The 18,015-nt window shown below is 38.6% G+C and overlaps 2 protein-coding genes across 3 annotated transcripts; one reads left to right on the forward strand and one right to left on the reverse strand.

Moving 5' to 3' along the window:
* Positions 1–1,021: 1,021 nt before the first annotated feature.
* On the reverse strand, positions 1,022–8,395 carry LOC133452139 (uncharacterized). Its single transcript, XM_061731362.1, has 7 exons — positions 8,218–8,395; positions 6,453–6,654; positions 5,391–5,466; positions 2,655–2,793; positions 2,246–2,575; positions 1,857–1,946; positions 1,022–1,690 (listed from the first exon to the last, which is right to left on the reverse strand). Exons 1-7 carry the CDS (start codon positions 8,270–8,272, stop codon positions 1,620–1,622), a joined length of 963 nt encoding a protein of 320 aa, XP_061587346.1. The 5' UTR covers positions 8,273–8,395; the 3' UTR covers positions 1,022–1,619.
* Positions 8,396–10,375: 1,980 nt separating this feature from the next.
* LOC133452148 (pyrin-like) lies at positions 10,376–16,231 on the forward strand. Of its 2 annotated transcripts, none has more exons than XM_061731371.1 (3): positions 10,376–10,722; positions 14,912–15,188; positions 15,291–16,231. In XM_061731371.1, exons 2-3 carry the CDS (start codon positions 14,921–14,923, stop codon positions 15,470–15,472), a joined length of 450 nt encoding a protein of 149 aa, XP_061587355.1. In that variant the 5' UTR covers positions 10,376–10,722; positions 14,912–14,920; the 3' UTR covers positions 15,473–16,231. The 2 variants fall into 2 exon arrangements, with proteins under 2 accessions (XP_061587355.1, XP_061587361.1); XM_061731377.1 differs by lacking the exon at positions 10,376–10,722 and adding an exon at positions 12,453–12,531.
* The last annotated feature ends 1,784 nt before the right edge of the window (positions 16,232–18,015 follow it).

Raw genomic sequence — 18,015 nt, forward strand, 5'->3', positions numbered from 1 at the left:
AGCGGATTAGCAACCGCTGCTGGCTGACTGACTTTGAGTTGCGAGTTACCTAAAGTCTCCATCTAAAAACACTGCCTACATATGCAGAAGTAAAGTCATTATCTGAGCAATCTGCAGAAAGAGCTGATGTCCAAAATAATTAATCAATTTTCACCCGTGCATATGCATACCCATTGAGCATGGCTGGCCATGTGATGTGTCTCCAGTGGGGTATTATGAATGGAGATCTTCTCAGAAATTAGTTTGAGAATGCGGATGCAGCCTTAGATCTACATTGCTTGTTCAACCATTCACACCTTGATTTGTGTGACCAAAGCATCTCGTATTTTGAACAGGTATGTGTATAATTTACACTTGACACATACTTTCAAGAGATCTTGAGGGCCAGTGACATAAATGCTGCAACAAATCAAGTTTGAAGATTGGCAACTGCTCAAAGGCTGAAACTGACTGTTGGTGTGAAAAGAAGAAACCATTTGGATGACAGGTTAAATGTGTACGAAAACAGAGAATGAAATTGAATGTCCTGCTATTTAAAGGAGCTTGAGGCCGGATTGTGGCAAGATTTATGAAAAAAATTTGTATACATTTTAAGTTTTCTAGTAATAATGTCAGATGAAGCGTTCCAAATCAAAAAGAATGAGCCCTCTAGTGTATCTCTCCTTTGCCTTGAACAGGCTGTGTGCTGCAAAATGTGCTGCAATTCGGTCCCGAATTTCCCGCGCTGGGCTGCGGATGTGACGTCACATGACGCTGCATGTGCGTTCTCCCCGTTCTCCCGTGCCGGCTTCACTGTTGGCTGCAGTACCCCCAACGGCCGTCGTGGTGAAGGGTGGCGCTAGAGAGTCTCATTTCTTAAAAGGAGCCTCATGCTCCTTTAAGCCTGACCAGCTGTCTAAAAAATCTATACTAACATAGAAAATTGTCTTTCTAGATGACTCCTAGGAGATGGACTGGAGATGAGAAAACCTGCATGTGGATGAATCTACAGTAAAATATTGACACTGTACATTGTTCTTTTGTTTTCTTGTTTGTTTTAATTTAAGATATGTACACAGTAGGCATTTGCCATTCTGGCTTGTATTTGTAAAAACTGAGAAAGTGGGATTTACTTTGAACTAATAAATAGTTATGCATTATCCTGGCATTTAGTTTTTATTGTCTTGACACAAGATACAGCAAATTAAATTCTAGTATGGACAAACAATTTACTTATTTTGAAGCTATGTACAGTTGCAGTAGCCTAAACTGAGCATCCAGCACGTACAGACAGAAGGGGAAAATCTACATCTAAAAATACATTGTAAAAAGACATCAAGCTTTAAGCATGCCACTGCCACAGAGCTGTGAAAATAATTATAGGTTTGGAAGCTGGAATGTCTTCAGTCTCATCTCGTCATGTACCTGGGCAGCAGCTCCCTCTGAAAAAAACACCTTGCTCGTTGTCGATACTCATGCTGTTATTGAAAGTGAAGATGCCCAAAGAGATTCAGATATAATCTCCCCCCAAAGATGATAATTTGGACAGTTAAAAAACAAAAACATTTCAGGGAAAAGCCCTTTTCGATGCCGGAGCAGTTCATACAAACTGTAGTTGGATCACTCTGTTCCTCCAGGTTCTACAGTTGGATAACTATCTGACAGAGAAGTGCAGCCAACAAGAACCAACCCTTAAACCTGTTTGAAGTTCCTAGGAAAAGAGAATAATTTCATCAGTGCAAGGTAACCTTAAACCTTTAGTTTTTCCTTGTCATACATGTGAAATCAAGAATTGTTTCCCAAAGGTTACAACACAAGCAAGTTTAAGTATTCGTTAGTTGCTTTCACAAAATGTTAAGAAATAATTGGAGACCTACCACTACCCCCAAATGCTTGAGGGTTTGTTTTCATGTCGCATTTGGAAGTATTTTTCACCTGTAGCTTTGATTGCACAAGCTGTGGACTCGCTGAAAGGGATGAAAATTAAGTTAGTGGAGAGACCGGATAAACAGAGGTGGCAAATCCGGCTTCAGAAAGTAAAAGTCCTGCCATATATTTGTTCTGTCCATTCACTAAAACCAGGTGAGTTCACTAATTAGCTCATCTACCTGGCTGAAGAGCTGTGCTGATTAGAATCAGCTGGTTGAGTGAATGGACAGAACAAATACATGGTAGGACTTTTACTTTCTGAAGCCGGATTTGCCACCTCTGCGGATAAATGACGAGAGCTGGAAATCATTTATGCTTTACACCTTCTTTCACTCACAGAGGACTAGTGCCGTCAGTTTTTGTGACATCACCACTGGAGGATGTAGCGGACCTTCAGGTCCGAGCTCGAGCTTTGCTTCACACCAATACCGGCTTCCGTTATCCGGTTTACAGGGGGTGATGCTCAGAGTGAAGCTCTCATTCACTGGCGTCTGACTTTTATTACAGGACTGGAGTTGACCCAGTGCTGTTTGGTCTTTGTAGAAGGTCACAATGACATTTTCAACAGGTGCCACATCATGAACTGTGCACTGCAGAGTGTACCGGTGTCCCTCGAATAGTGCCCCAGTGTGATTCAAAAATTGGATGGAAACTCTGTCTGGAGGTTCTGTGGAGACAGATACAGATCAACTACATCAAAAGGTTTGATACACGTCAAATGTTGCAGGACTCTTACTGTTACTCACGGTAGACTATTAAAGGAAGCTCAATGCTGCACGACCCCCCCAGGTCTAAGAGCTCATAGCACGAAGGCTTCATGCTCCATTCAGTTATTCTGTCCAAACTCCAGACCAGGAAAGCAGCCGAAGTTGGGCCAGAAGATCCCTAGTATAATGCAAATCAGAGATGCTGTTAAGCCTTTGTTTAGAAGATGACAATCACAAATCACAAATAAAAATGAATATCTTGGTAAAAGAGTACCTTGACTAAGCATGTACAATGTATAAAAAGAAAAGCAGCCAACCACTCAGCTGGTTGTCTGTGCTGTTGGCAAAACAATTTAAATTTAATTCAAAGTCCCTATGAGCACTATGACGATGGCGCAGGTTGACCTGGCAATCACGTCTGTTCTCTGCTGCTGCTGCTGCGCCCCGGACCGGCGGCTCTTCTCATCGCCGAAAACATCAGATCAAATTTCTTAACAGGCGTTATTTGGATAAACTGAGGCCAGGTTGGGGATCTTAACGGTTACTTTTACGCCTGTAAAAAATATTAAAACTTAAAGTGCCATATTAACAGCGCTACAGCTGAAATTAAAACAGCTTTTGGCTCTCAGCTTCCTGATTTTAGGGGTGGTGCTGAAAGTAGGGGTAGGGGGAGTATTTTTTTAGTGGTAGTGAGGGAGGGCTAGTGGAAGAAAGTAGGGGGTGTGTTGGGATTGGCCCTTAGTGTCAAACCTTTTACGTTGTGTTTAAGTAAATCCAGTATTGTTTTATGCCTTGTCACTATTACAGTACATCAGTTACAGGAATTTGGTTTGATTCGTATCAAGTTCCTACCTATAAACAGTCTACGGTTCTATCATGGCTGGTGTAAACAACCGTCTTGTGCAATATAACCAATCAAAATGGACCACCAGGTGATGATGAACACGCCATCTTAACAGGTCATGAAAATTAGTAGCTTTTAAATTTAATGGAAGCAACATGTTTAAAAGTTGGGAAACATGGACAACAAAAATCTTAAAGGCAAGGCAAATTTATTTATATAGCAGAATTCAACACAAGGTAATTCTAAGTGCTTTACATTGACATTAAAAGCGGCAAGACATAATTAGACAGTAAATAACAAATAGGTAAGAATAAGAAAATAAGTAAAATAATAAAAAGCACAAGCTGTTAAAAATAAGGGCAGTAGAGTACAGCAGGTAAGTATTTAATTTAGGAGTACGCTTGAGTAAACAGTAATGTTTTTAACCCTGATTTAAAGGAGCTGACAGTTGGAGCAGACCTCAGGTCTACAGGAAGTTTGTTCCACTGGTGAGGAGCAGAATAACTGTAAAGTACTCACTGGAACATTATGCAACTCATTAGGTTAATTAGCAACAGGTCAGTGACATGATTGATGTGGGAGGTGTCTTGGAAAGACGTTTAGAAGTAAAGATAGACAGAGGCTTACCAATCTGTGATAAATGTCTATAAATTAGATGCCATTAGAGTTTTCAGAGTGATGTGTGAACTTTTGAATTATCCACATTGTTCAATATCAAAGGACTCAGAATATCCAGAGAAATCTATGTGCTGGGGGCGAAACCAAAGTCACTATTTTGTCACTATATAGCAAAGAAAAACCACAAAAGAAGACACCGCACTGTTGAGTAGCTCAAATCCTATATCAAACAATAATGGGACAACATTGCTCTTCCAAAATGCCAGTAACTGTTCCTCAGATGCATTAAAGAAGAAATCATAAGGACTCCATAGATTGTGACGCAACAATAGGAAAGGGATGTTGACGTTGAATGCCTGGATGCCTGGAGAAAACCGTTTAGTGGAGTAGAGGGTTTTCCTGGAAAAGTCTGATTCATTATTTCATTACTCCCAAACACAAAATCAAAACAAGCTGGAACATGGCCTTTATTGCCGGTAAGATCATGGAGAAATTATGGCTGATCACAGAGATGTCTTTTGATCATCCAAAGAACAAATGCCTAATGGGCTGAATGGAAATGACGACTATCTTCTAAGGATCTTATTGGCGGCAGACAGAAAAAGCTATGGCAAAAACTTGGCAGTCGTTTTATGAGCATTGAGTGTCTTCATTTCCTGGAACCGCTACAAAAAGAATCTGGAGAAGAATGTAGGAAGAAATTGAATGTTTTGATTTAGCCAAAGAAACAAATTTCCTGAAAATTTTAACGCATTCAAATGTTAACCACTTTAATTTAACCACGTTAACGGTTCAGTCCATGTCCAGTTTATCTATATTTATGTTCATTATTATTGGCGTGTAGTTGCAAAAAAGACCAAAGTTTAGAAAAAAAGCCAGCTCCAAGCAAAAATAGCAGTGTTTTTTTAAGATGTGTTGCAGCAATTAACTTTCCTCATTCTCAAAAAATGTATGTTTTCTAAGTTCTGTTGTTAATTAAATGTTTTTTTTTAATTTGAAAATTGTTTGAATTCTGTATTTACATTTCACACCAAACATTCTCATAACTGGACGTGCTGAAATTGCTTTGGTTTTATTTTATACAGTTGTACTTCAACTTCTACTTCTACTTCTTCTACTTCAAGTTCTACTGATCAACGGGTTAATGAGTATGTGCAACCAATCGTATCTGCTTATGGAGCTAGATACTTAGTTTGGACAAATAATTTTGAATCCGACTATACTGCCCTTTTGGAGAAGTGAGGCTGATGGCAAATGTTATGTATAAACTTAAAATTAAGAAGTGGCTGGTAGAGAACAACTCTGAACCGTACCTGTGTGCCTTCCCAGCCCAGTAGAGGAGACGCAGCCCCTTCTTTCGAGCAGTTAGCTTTGACTGGATCTCCAAACCTAGACGTAAGAGGGTTTACAATTAGTTTTTTCAGCAAATCCATTTTGAGGCATGTAGCTTTTCCGTTAACCTCAAAGACATTTGTGTCTGAACACTGAATACTTTGCAGTAAATATCACAACATGAATCTTACCAGAAAGACCAAAGATGATATATACAAGTAACTTTGATGCTGAAGGCTTTTTGTGTTTACTTTGCTTGGCCTGCATTCGGGCACAACCATTTTACAAAATGCAAAACCTACTTTTTTGTCTTGGACATCATGTCTCCGCCTTTTCCATCAGTGTTTAAATGCATTAGTTTCTTAACAAAAACCGACAATTCTTCTGGGTAAAGGGATGGCTGGAAAACGCTGAACCATATGTTTTTGTTGTAGTTTACCCCTTCATGAATCCAGTAAAACCGTTAACATTTCCATGAAAACAACCACAGCCCAGGATTTTTATGATTTATTTGGTTCAACAGAAAAAAAATACATTATGGGAAAGGTAAAATATTAAACTGCCCCCCTTCAGATGAGCATCAGCCATTTTCTGTTTGACCTCCAGAATGATTTCTTTACTTTTTATTTTTTAATGCTAATATCACTTCCTAATAACAATCTGAGAGGAGTTTCTCTCAATCAAGTGTTGAAGTGACATAAGCCATGCATTACTTCCAGTAAAGTTCAAATGCTGATTTGGTGTGAACTGAGGTGTGAAAACGAATTGATTACTGATGTTTGTTTTTGAAGACCAACCTCCCCATTGGGAGATTGAGGGTTAATTGTATTGACTACAACTGTGTTTTTCAATAATGTCCACACTACATGCACTTTTTTTACATAGTGTTATGCAACCCCCTGATGTACTTATCAAAAGGAATATAAACTTTTATTTTGCACTTATGAAGAAAGAAATGACTACATCTCATCATATGTATGCAAATGCTTGCGCTTGAACAGACCTTTCAAACACAGAGCAACCTTCCAGTATTCCCAACGTACCTCACCACAAGAACTGAAGGGGACATCTTCAGATGGCAGTTGTCTCCGTTTGTTGTCTCTCCAGAGCTGCTGGTGAAAGGGGGGGTGGAGGATGGGGTGCTGAGAAAAGGGGAATGTTCAAAAGGCAAGTTTGTTGGTAAGGGAGAAGGAGGCGTTATCTGTGATGGAAGGGAATGAGCAGATGTGTAAGGGAAGGAGTTAGCTGAAGGCCCAGGTTGGCAGAAAGTGTGATGGCAAGGAGTAGAAAATAATTCAGATTAGGTCACTTTGATATGGAAATGTTTATATAAATACCTGCATTCTTTTTTCTTTTATATTGTCCCTGTACATCCTCCCTTGATTTCTTAATATTAATTAATTTTATCATGTGGTTCCTTTTTAAAACTATATTAACTGTATTTTTCACAACCTCCCTAAACAGACTATCATTGACTCTGTTAGGGTTATTTGAAATCTGTGTTTGCACACAAATTAAATTTTCCTGGAAAAATACAGCTGACTTTGATACTGTAGATGCCAATCTTTTTGCGTGAAAATCTGCCTGCGATGGACATCTGTTTGCAATGAAATATCTTGAGTTTAAGTGACACACATTATACAGGATTTGGGGATTTTCTTTCAAAAAGGCAGAATCCTAAAATGTAAGTTCTCAAAAGATTTACAAAAATGGAATGACATGGAGCTCATTTAAATTTCAGGTATTTGTGTAGACTCATACGTTTATGACATTAAATACAATCACAGAAATAAGAATATAAATACACAGCATCCCTTCCTATGTTTATGAGGCCTCTGTATGCTATAAACTCATGAGTCATATTATCCTGTCTTTCCATAACACAGGCATGGGTCATCTGAATTTTGCCATCTTGTGGAATAAAACCCTTTCAGATGATCTATTGTGTACCATTGTTTTAAAGCAAACTGAATACACCCAGTGTGTTCCTCTGAGGAAGGAAGGACACCCTGCCCAAGTCAGAAGAACTCACTCCTCTTTTGAATTAACTATTGTTCCACCAAATCCTGAGGTTGTTCTCTCGCCTATCAGATGATCTCACTTTCGAGAGGCATGCTGACTGTCAGAATTTGATGTGTTTCCCTGCCTGCTGCTCTACCAGTTGCTGTGAGTTGTTTACACAGTCTTGTTAAGGGATAAAAACTTATATATCAACTTATATATACTGTGTGTAATGTAATAGTACAGACCAAAAGTCTGGACACATTTCCCCATTTGTTTGACTGAGAAGGTGTGTCCAAACTTTTGGTCTGTACTGTATATAAATCCGTATTGTGATATACTGATATTTTTGTCATTCAGTCAGCTTATATGTGATTCAGTTATCTATAATAAAAAAATTTTAAGATGAGTTTTATTGCATTATGTCTTACATTAACTAAGGTACTAAAGTTTCCAGCATTTGTCTGAAATGTATCTGACTTCAACTAAACTTTAAAAATTCTAAGCGCAATGGTCTACGACTGTTTTTTTACAACACAGTTTATTGCTCATCTGTTAAAACATATACACAGATACACACCATTTTTATGACATTTTTTAAATGTACATTGTTAATCTTCTTAAAAGTGTGTCAAATACTGCCTAGTCCACGATTAGGAAGATACTTTCAAGTTTTTCACTTTTCGTAACATGACGAGGCATTTAAGGGAGATATTTCTGGCTGTAACATCTGACCTGTTTCTACACTAAGCAGGTTTGTCTAATCATACTCTCTCCTAGTACTTGTCCAGACGTCATTTCACTCACCTGAGCCACAGAGGCAAAACAGCACAAGTGTGATTGTCCATCCAGGAAAACACATCCTTCATCAGTTCCGTCACTCAGAACAGCGGCTTCAAACGAGACGATAAGCTACTGACTGCCTGATGCTTGGACACGGACTGAGGGTTCTGGGAAAACACTGGGTGCTTCAGGTTTTTATGGACATGGGTGGGTGTGTTTGCTCTACTTCTGTGTGTCTGAAGCTGATGATCAGGCGGTTCCTTTACTCTGGCCCCTGAAACCCACCCTGGGCGTTCTCTGTTGGTATATCAGGAGAGGAAGGAAGGGAGGGTCAAGAATAATTCAGAGCAACGCTGCAGTGTAGAGGGCAAGAAAAGTGTGCGTATAGGCATCTGTGAGCATTTCTACATGTCAAACACAGCTGAAACTCAACTGCTTCGGTGAAATTAAAGTAATACCAAACAACACTACATTTTTGTGGCCTTATTTAGCAAAGATCCTGCTTATCTCCACCCTTTGTGTTAAAGTTCACCTTTGAACTTGCTGCACAATCAGTTCCCTCTCATGTTGACAGGCATCGCTGCTCTGTCTGTAATCGTCCTGTCAGACCAACACAAGGACTGCGGCGATACAGTAACTGTTGACGAGGTTAGTTTGTGCTTCAGATTGCACTCTGATCACTGTTACGTCATTCAAACATTGTGGATAATCCAACAAATGCTACGCTACAGTTTGACTTTCATAAATTTGCTTTTTTTTCAGCTCTCATTTCATACAGACTACCCAGTGTACATACGTATTGCTGTATTTATTTATTTATACGTACAATGGCAAGAAAAACTGTGAATTCCTTAGAATTAACTGGTTTTCTTCATACATTTGCTATAAAATGTGACCTCATCTTCATCTCAGTCATTATAATATACAAACACAAACTACTTAAGCTGACAATATACAAAGAATTATCATTTCTGGCCTTTATTCAACACACCCATTTAACAATAACAGATATGAGGATGTGAACCTAAGTGAACCTTTGGATTTAATTGCTGGCCAAACCTCCTTTGGCAGCAAGAAAAGTAGCTGTAGTTCAGATGTGTGAGGTTCAGGAGGAGTTTTTGATCATTCCTCTTTACAGAACTGCTTCAACTCAGACACATCGGCAGGATGTCTGGTGTGATCAGCTTTTCTTGAGGTCATTCTGCCGAATTACCGTGGAGTCTAGTCTCTGATTCCTTCCACAAGGTCGGTTTTCTTAGATCCAGCTTGACATTATCCTGTAGGATAGTTTTTATAACTACAATGGAGTGGTGACCTGTGTTCCCCTGCCTTTTGTCTGTAATGAGTTGGGATGGGCTCCAGCAGCCCCCTGGGACGCTGCATAGGATTAAGCAGATATAGAAAAATTGATGGATCATTTTATAAAATTGAGAATTGATTTTGCCTTATTAATGACAAGTGGTCCAGCCCATGAGGCAGTGAAGCAAAACCAAACCATGATACTACCTCCACCACATTTTCCCACTCTCCCACTGACTGTTCTCAAACAATCCAATGGTTTCATTGGTCCACAGTTTCCATTTTCCCAGTTGCATATATTAAATAGGCTTTGGCTAACTTTTTTTTGTAGTGGAGAGCCTGTGCAATAACATACAGATGTTTGCCATTTACAGCAATGGTTGCAAGTTTTCAGCTGCAGCTCATGGTTTCTAGGAAGAGTATACAGTACATCTGGTTTCATAGACACATTTTTTGCAAGACAGTTAATTTCAACAGAATCTTCTTATAAATGACAAAGCTTAAATGTCTGACTTCCTTTAATCCATTAAAGTCACGCTAAATGTCACCTTCAAACTAATTTTATCAACTGGACTCCAGGTGTGCTAATTACTGAATAAGTAACCAGCTTTGGGTTTTACTTAATTTTTTCTCCAGTACTGTAAATGTTTAATGGCCGTGTTTAATAAAGTCACAGGAAATCATAAATCTTTCTGTTATCGACTTCAGCACATTGTGTTTGTCTGATATTGTGGCTTAGGTGGAGATCAGATCATATTTTATGGTAAATAACTGCAGAAATATGCTTCCTTGCCACTGTGCTTTCAGAAGGCTGATTAACTTGTTTTTGCTTTTGTTTCTACTGTCACACCCCACAGTGGGATTGGGAATCAAACCACCAGCTCTGATTAGAAGACAATGGCTATGTCTTCTGGTTCATGGACACTCCTGTGACTCTGTAAGCCAAACTCTGATGAAAATGCTGGAAATAATGTCTTTCACTGTATATATCTTATTTCCACATCTGTGGAGTGGTGAGTTATGTAGTAGAATAATCTGCAACAACATAATCAACCTAATCAAGTTTTTTTTTTTTTTTTTTTAATTGCAGGTCCAGCCAGAAATCAAGAGATGTGCAGCGCGTTTCCGTGGAGTTTCCCGACCGCTGTCGGATATTTTGCAGCAGCTGAAAAGGACATGTTGCTTTTCTGTTCTCCCTTCACTGTGGACTCTGATTGTGCTCCGTCTCAGGTACAGCTCCACGCAACTGTGTGCTGTAATCAGACATTTCTTGGAATTGATCAAAACATGAACCACTTGAAGTCAAGTGACTTACATCCGCGTGACATAATACGCATGCCAACCATTGCTTTCAAAACCTGGACTTGGATTGCATCCAAGTTTCCTGATACAACGACATTAGCCTTGTTATTAGACTGCATGAGTAACTTTTTGCATTATTATGACTTTTTATAAATTTGGTTTGTATGTTGTTGTTTTTTTTTTTATTTGTTAAGAAAATTTAAATGTGGGAGCTTTTCCAAATGGGATCATTATATGAACCCTCGAAAGCAAAAGTCACGGTTATATCTACTTATGGCACTTAATTTAAACAATTGAATAACTGTTGTTTTGTTACCTTTTAATACAAAACATTACTCACTGAATCTTTTTTTGAAAGACCCGTACAAGCTTCATATGTTTTTTGTCATTTTTTTTTTTTTTTTTACATTTTTTTATCTCGATTTTTTTCCCCATTTTATCACCCAGTGCTCCTACCTAAGTGACAGTCCTGGGCATTCTCTTCATATGTTTTAAACTGAACAGACAACATTTCACTCGCCATACTAAGTCATGCAAAAAAAAGAAAAGTGCATAAAGAGACTGTTGCATAAAGTTTCCAAGGAATTGGCAGACAACTCCTCCTTTATTTCGTGACTCGAGAGTAAAACAGATAATTCGTGCAACTTTTACCAAGCAAAACTGCAATTAATGTTAGCACAGGGGCACTGGAGCTATAAGTTGCAATGTTAAGCTGCTGAAAAGACTCAAAATGTCCTTCCACTTACTTTATAGTGTGGATAAGATACTGATTAACTGATATCATTTATAATTTGTATGTATAAAAAATATGTATAAAAAAGTAGAATTCGTGGTCTCTGCTTCAAACACTTGCCTACTGATTTTCAATAGAGACAGAGGCCATGAACTTTCACCTGGCTGCTGCTGCTACTTTTTCAAAAATACACTAGATCTAGGATTTTCTTAATTCTGGAACCAAATGAATTCACTTTTTCTTATGCTTCCATTTTTATTTAATTTACTCACTTTACTCACTTAACTAATTCATTGACATAACATTAGGGCCTCTGTACATTATGGGTTAATTATATATCTAGAAAATTCTTCTTTCAGCTTTTTGCTCTCTTTAATCACCCCAGCAGACCACCTGTTTCCATCTTACCCTCTCTTTTGGATCTTCTTCTGTCACAATAAGCAACTCTTCCCTCCTTCATCAAATCCACAAGTCTCTAATTTGGCCCATTTTTCTCCTTTGTTGCAGCTCCATCTCCTGCATCCTTCTACTAATGCATTTATATCCCTCCTTCTTATGTGTACAGTCTAGATTCCCCATGTCTATCCCAGGGTGCTCCTTTTGTCTGCTTGTTTTGAATCCTGTCCATCCTTCACACCCCCATAGAAAATCCTAACATCTTCAACTCTGCCAGCTCTGCGTCCTGTGTCTTGGTCAGTACTAAGACATAGAGAAGGGCTATTTTACATTGCATACTACTACTACTACTGCTATCATTATTAGTTTGAACACCAGGCAATTTAAATGTTTAGCTCAACCAAAAAAACTATATAGGCTAAAATAGATTAAAAAAAAAAAAAAAAAAAGATTGTTTGTAAATTATATCATTCAACTATGCCCAAAAAGATACTTAGAATTGTATTTTCATTTTCGGTACTTCCTGTAATTCAAAATCGGAAGTAAAAAGAGAAAGTACAATTGCTGTACTTGTACATTCGCTGGCACATCTGCAGGAGACCGTGAGGGTAAGTTTAGTCATCTCGGACATTATAAATAACATAGGCTTTTGAGCTTTTCGGGAGTCATTATTTGACATACTTTAGAGTGAGACGTGAACTCGGCTCGGGCTTACGGCGGACTATAGTGTAAAGTGACAGGCAGCTCAGCAGAGATGCATTAACACACTGGACGCGGAGTGTTTCAGTTTTTATTGTGAAGAACACGTCGGTTTTTATTTTTTCTCGTCCACGCAGATCGATATAAGACACAAGCTCAGTGCATGTGTTGGAAACAAGCCTTACTGTACATCATTACACCTGCACTTGCACACTCTTCACATAGTTGTGAAGATATTTACAGGAAATAAGCTGGTCGCTGAAAGGTAGGCCTATGGGTGACTAGTGCAAATCTAGTGCAAGTGTCTTTTTTTTATTATTTATTTAGCACACTCCTCAAAATATATTATTTGAACAAACTATATATAAAACAAACACGCAAAACGCACAAAAAAGACAGTGTGTGCATGGATAAACCTCCTGTTTCTCTATTCTGTCTGATTGATTGGGTTTAAAGTGTTATTAATTTCGTAATTGCTTACTTCGTGTTCATGTATTTATAATGATACTTATGAATAGTTAGAAATGTTTTTATTGTAGTGATGTCAGCGCTGGGGTGGACAACATGCACCTGCTCCGCTTCAGTAGCCGCTGGTTTCGCTGTTGGGAGCACCGTGTTATATTTATTCATTATCCGTGGCAGTAATTTCAGATCAGCCTATGAAATCAACAATAGGCAATTTTAGATTAGATCCCACTATCATCGCTGGATCATGAACGTGGGTTTAAAGCGCGTTGTGTAATGGATGGATGAACAGGTGTTACATGACAAATATTTTAGGTTTCATTTGTCATTGACTGCATTTTTTTTTTTTTTTACCTTGTCTGCACATATATTAATGGTTAATACCATGCTGGTAGAACCCTAAGGCATATATATGTGCATTGTTACTATATTTAATATATACACACATATATACGCATACATACGCATACACATACATATACACATACAAGACTGCATTCTTTTGGCCACTTGAAACTCCGAGGCTGAGTAACTCGCAGATCTCGTTTCTCCAGTTACTCATCATGCAAATATAGGCCCTCCCTGTGACATCCTGCTGCTGTTGCTACTATCATTTGTTGTTTCCTTATTTTATAATAATAATAATAATATTAATAATAATAATAATAATGAACAAAAATAAACTCCCCTGGTGAGTTGTACACAGGTTAAGTCAGGGGTCGGCAACCCTGGTCCCAGAGAGCCAGAGTCCTGCATGATTTAGATGTTTCTCTGCTTCAGTACACCATGACACAAGCTCACCTGGATGACAAGCTGATGAAAACCTTTAATCAGAATCAGGTGTGTTAATGCAAGGAGACATCTGAGGCCTCATCCGCACAGACACTGGCTCAGGCCTAAACGCAAAAGTATTTTGTAAAACCAGTGTATCATCCATAGGAAGCCGGCGTTTTGATGGTCTGTAAATTATAATTTTTGAAACCAGGTTCCCAAGTGGAGAGATTCGAAGACGCCGTTTACGTGGCTCCATTGTTACCGTTTCTCCGCAACTTTTCTGAAACACGTGCGTCATACGTGTCACCCGTACTTCTCTTTACAGATTCCTGCACAAGGACGCATGCCCAATGTTTTGCCGCCTGATCTCGCTTTTGTCCGTCCTAGCATCACAGCGTCACTAACAGGCCTGGGATGTATTTTACAGTGTTTCAGGCCGATTGAGTACATTCATGTGAAGTCACACATTTACTGACACATATAAGAATGTATTTGAAATGATAAGAGTTTTGTCTTTGCGTGGATATAGCCAAAGACATGCAGGACATCGACTCATTAGGACCAGGGTTGCCTATACCCTAGGTTACGTGATCAACAAATACCTCCCACGACCTGCTATCTTGCGTCAGTTCTGTTTACCTTAGATCAGACCTGCGATTAAGTGGATCTTCAGAGGCGAGTTATTTGCGGGGCCAGCTCGACACACCACACCGCATAGTCTTAAAAAAGGACAGGCAACATGTTGTGTGTTAAACACGGGGTATCCGCCAACGTAAAATGGGCTAATGTGTATATAGAAACCCTCCCAACTTTGCTGGGACATGGTAGATCTAGCAGCTGATGAATCTTTATTAGTTGATTTTAAAATAATAAAAGGATAATAATAATTCCTGATATCTTATTTTTTAGGAAGATCTATGACCATGCAAAGGACTTCTGTTAATATTAACATATCTGTTTTATTTAAGGGTATATTTGAACACTTTTAAGAAGCGTCATCTACCTGTAACCATTGTCTGTCCCTGCTAATTCCCCCTTCTGTCTGTTCAGTGAGCCGCCATGGTGGTTTCAAAGCTGCTCCTTGAGACTCTGAACGAGATGGGCAAAGATGATTTCGAAACCTTTCGGTGGTACTTCTACCAAGAGAACATCTTGGACGGCTGCCAGCACATTCCCAGGGGCATTATTGAAACAGCAGACCGGAAAATGCTAGTGACCGAGATGACTAATAGGTACGGCGATGATTTGTCCGTGAAACTCGGTATATCGGTCTTGAAGCAGATGGGAAACAACAGTGTTGCGGACAAGTTAAGGATCAAACATGAAGGTGAATTTCCCAGACTCAGCCTGTTACCAAAAATCGTTCTATATCCAGCTTTTAGCCATTCATTTGTACTAATTCTCTCCACTGCTGTATTTTGATTCACAGAGGGGTTAAAAGCTGCATCCTGCTCCACCACCTCCCCAACTGCAACGCCTGCTGCCACTGTACCGCTGGCTACTGCTGGACCCACTGTATCAGCCCAGGGAGGAAGTGTTGTCTTCTCTCCGATAATTACCCATGGCTCCAATGTCGGAACCGTGAACATAAATCTCACCACTCCACAATAGAAGTAATTTAACTGAATGGAATTACATATTTTTTAACTATTTTACACATTTATCTAATTCACAAAGTACGATTCAGTGTTTAATTGACGTGGAAAGGTCACAGTACCTTCACCTTTTAACTATTTTCTCAGACCCAAGTAATAGCCAAGTATAAGGAATCGTCTTTCAGATCGCTTTAGTATTTGTAAGCAGCATAGATACTTAACTAACATTTTGATAGAAAGCTTTTCTAATCTGCTACATTGGTATTTCTACTGTTTTTAAACTATTCAGATTGTTAAACATTTTATATGATATTGACCAAAGCCTGCTTTACTGTGAGCCTTCATGTGAATGTTGATCTGTAGCGGCAGGGGTCTGCCACATCATACAAGGTCCAAGGTGCAGGATGCACAAAGATTAATTTGAAAAATGGAAGATGCAGCTTGGGACTGTGTACCAAGAGACTTAACCAAGTAGCTGTGAAGGCTAAACAATGGACCAATGTCCATTTGGGACAGCAGGACTGCAGCAGGGCTATGACACACCAGGGAAATTAAGTATCGCTAATACTTCTGCAGGTGTCGTAAAGCCCATTTCATGTTGTTTTAAAAGGATAAACCTCATCACTTCTGGCTTAGATGTTTACAGCTTCCATTAAAAGACCAAAGCCACAAGGTGCTACTCTCTGTCTTAATACTTTCCAGTCTACTCAGTCTGTGGCTAAATGGGTACATTTGTCTCTACTAAATTGTACATCTTAAAAAATAAATGTTGTAATGACAAATCTTAGCACTGTTTGTGTTTATTTTATTTTTCATCCAATAGAAGGTTTGTTTGGCAACTATTTTCATCTGCAAGTAATACACTTTTATTTCCCCCAAATGTTTAGGTTGATAAAAGAACAGCGTGGCTAGTTAATAAACTCTTCACTTTGTGTAATTGCGAGAAGAATTTTCCAATTATTGCCAAATGCTGTGTAGGCTACAATTATAAGAGACATAGAGGAAATTGTGCCAATAGCTTTGTAAATCGATAGATTAATGAATTTCCCCTTAATTGCCCTATTAATTGTTGTTAAATAAAGTTTATTGAAATTAATTGTAGATGTCAGTGTTCAAGTCTACGGTAAAGCAGACCATCTGACTGGGGCATACAAACTACAGTGAGTAAAAGCTTTGAGATTAGTGATAAACCCCAAAGCTCCATGGTAGACTGTATCCAGTGAATACAGACATTGTAAGGAGGCATGCATATAAATCACATTACATAGCCCAGCACAGACATAACAGTAGCAGAGACAAATCCCTTTTTGGCTTCAAAAGAGAGGCAGGACTTGATTCTAAAGAAAAAGCCAAATTTCAACATAAGTTTGTAGTCAGTTCAACTGCCTTCCTGTTCAAAATCCTTAAGTGTCTGTATTGTGAAACTCGTTGAATCTCAGAACTTGACATGTAGTGACATATGGTAGATCCACAGACTTTGATTTTACCTTCGAAAATACCATGAGTTTGGTTTTATTGGCTTTTAAGACCAGTCTCAACCCACACAAGGTGTGTTGAACATCATTAAAACCTTTTTAGAAGTAATGTAATGTGGCTAGGTTCTACAGATCTGGATCTGGAACAAACTTGCAGGAACGCTGAAACTGTCAGTTCCTTTAAATCAAGGTTAAAATCAAATTTGTTTACAGCTGCCTTTGACTGAATTATTTATTCTGAATTTAACTTTAAACTATGTTTATTTTGGTACTCAATTGTAACTGTAGTTTTAAGTCTAACTTTTCACTTGTCAATTGACATAGTTGTTGTATAAAATGAACAAAAGTGGTCCCAGGATAAGTCCCTGAAGAACACCCTTAATTACACTGAGGTAGCTGGAAGTGATACATTCTGCTTGAACAGGCTGCAATCTGCCTGGTCAGTAATTTGCAACCCATCCAACAGCAGGTTTAAACAATGCAACACTACTCAATCTTTGTTTTAGTATGTTGTGATCAACTGTATCAAAAGGTCTTAGATCAATAAAAAGGGCTCCACAATGTTACGTTATTAACATTCTACTACACAGTTTATTACTTCTATTACTGATACTGTATCCTTTTGTAAAACCTGATTTGATTTTCTGATAAGATTTTGTAAGCCAACAGATACTCTTTCAATTGTTCACTTATTCAAAAACTAGCTAAAACAGAAAACTTTGATAATGGCCTATAATTATTTAGGTCTGCTTTAGCTCCTCCCTCGGCTAAGGGGAGAACGAAAGCAGATTTCCAAACAGGAAGGATTTCATTTTGTTTGCACCCACAGATTGTAAAGATGTGCCAACAATGATGCAAATAAGTCAGCAGCGGCTCCCTACGCAGTATGAGTAGCATGTTTGAGTTTAAATGATTTACTTGACACAAGGTAAATTATTTGTAACCAATTCAGATTCTTTAACATTTGTCATTGTTTTGTTCATTTGGACACAACACTACTTCTCTGCTCTTTTGCACAATGTCCCAACTCACTGTGTGTGTTATACTTTTATACTTCCATGTGTATTTTATTCAATTTGTGTAT

Source organism: Cololabis saira, chromosome 1, assembly GCF_033807715.1.
Source record: "Cololabis saira isolate AMF1-May2022 chromosome 1, fColSai1.1, whole genome shotgun sequence".
NCBI lineage: Eukaryota > Metazoa > Chordata > Actinopteri > Beloniformes > Belonidae > Cololabis > Cololabis saira.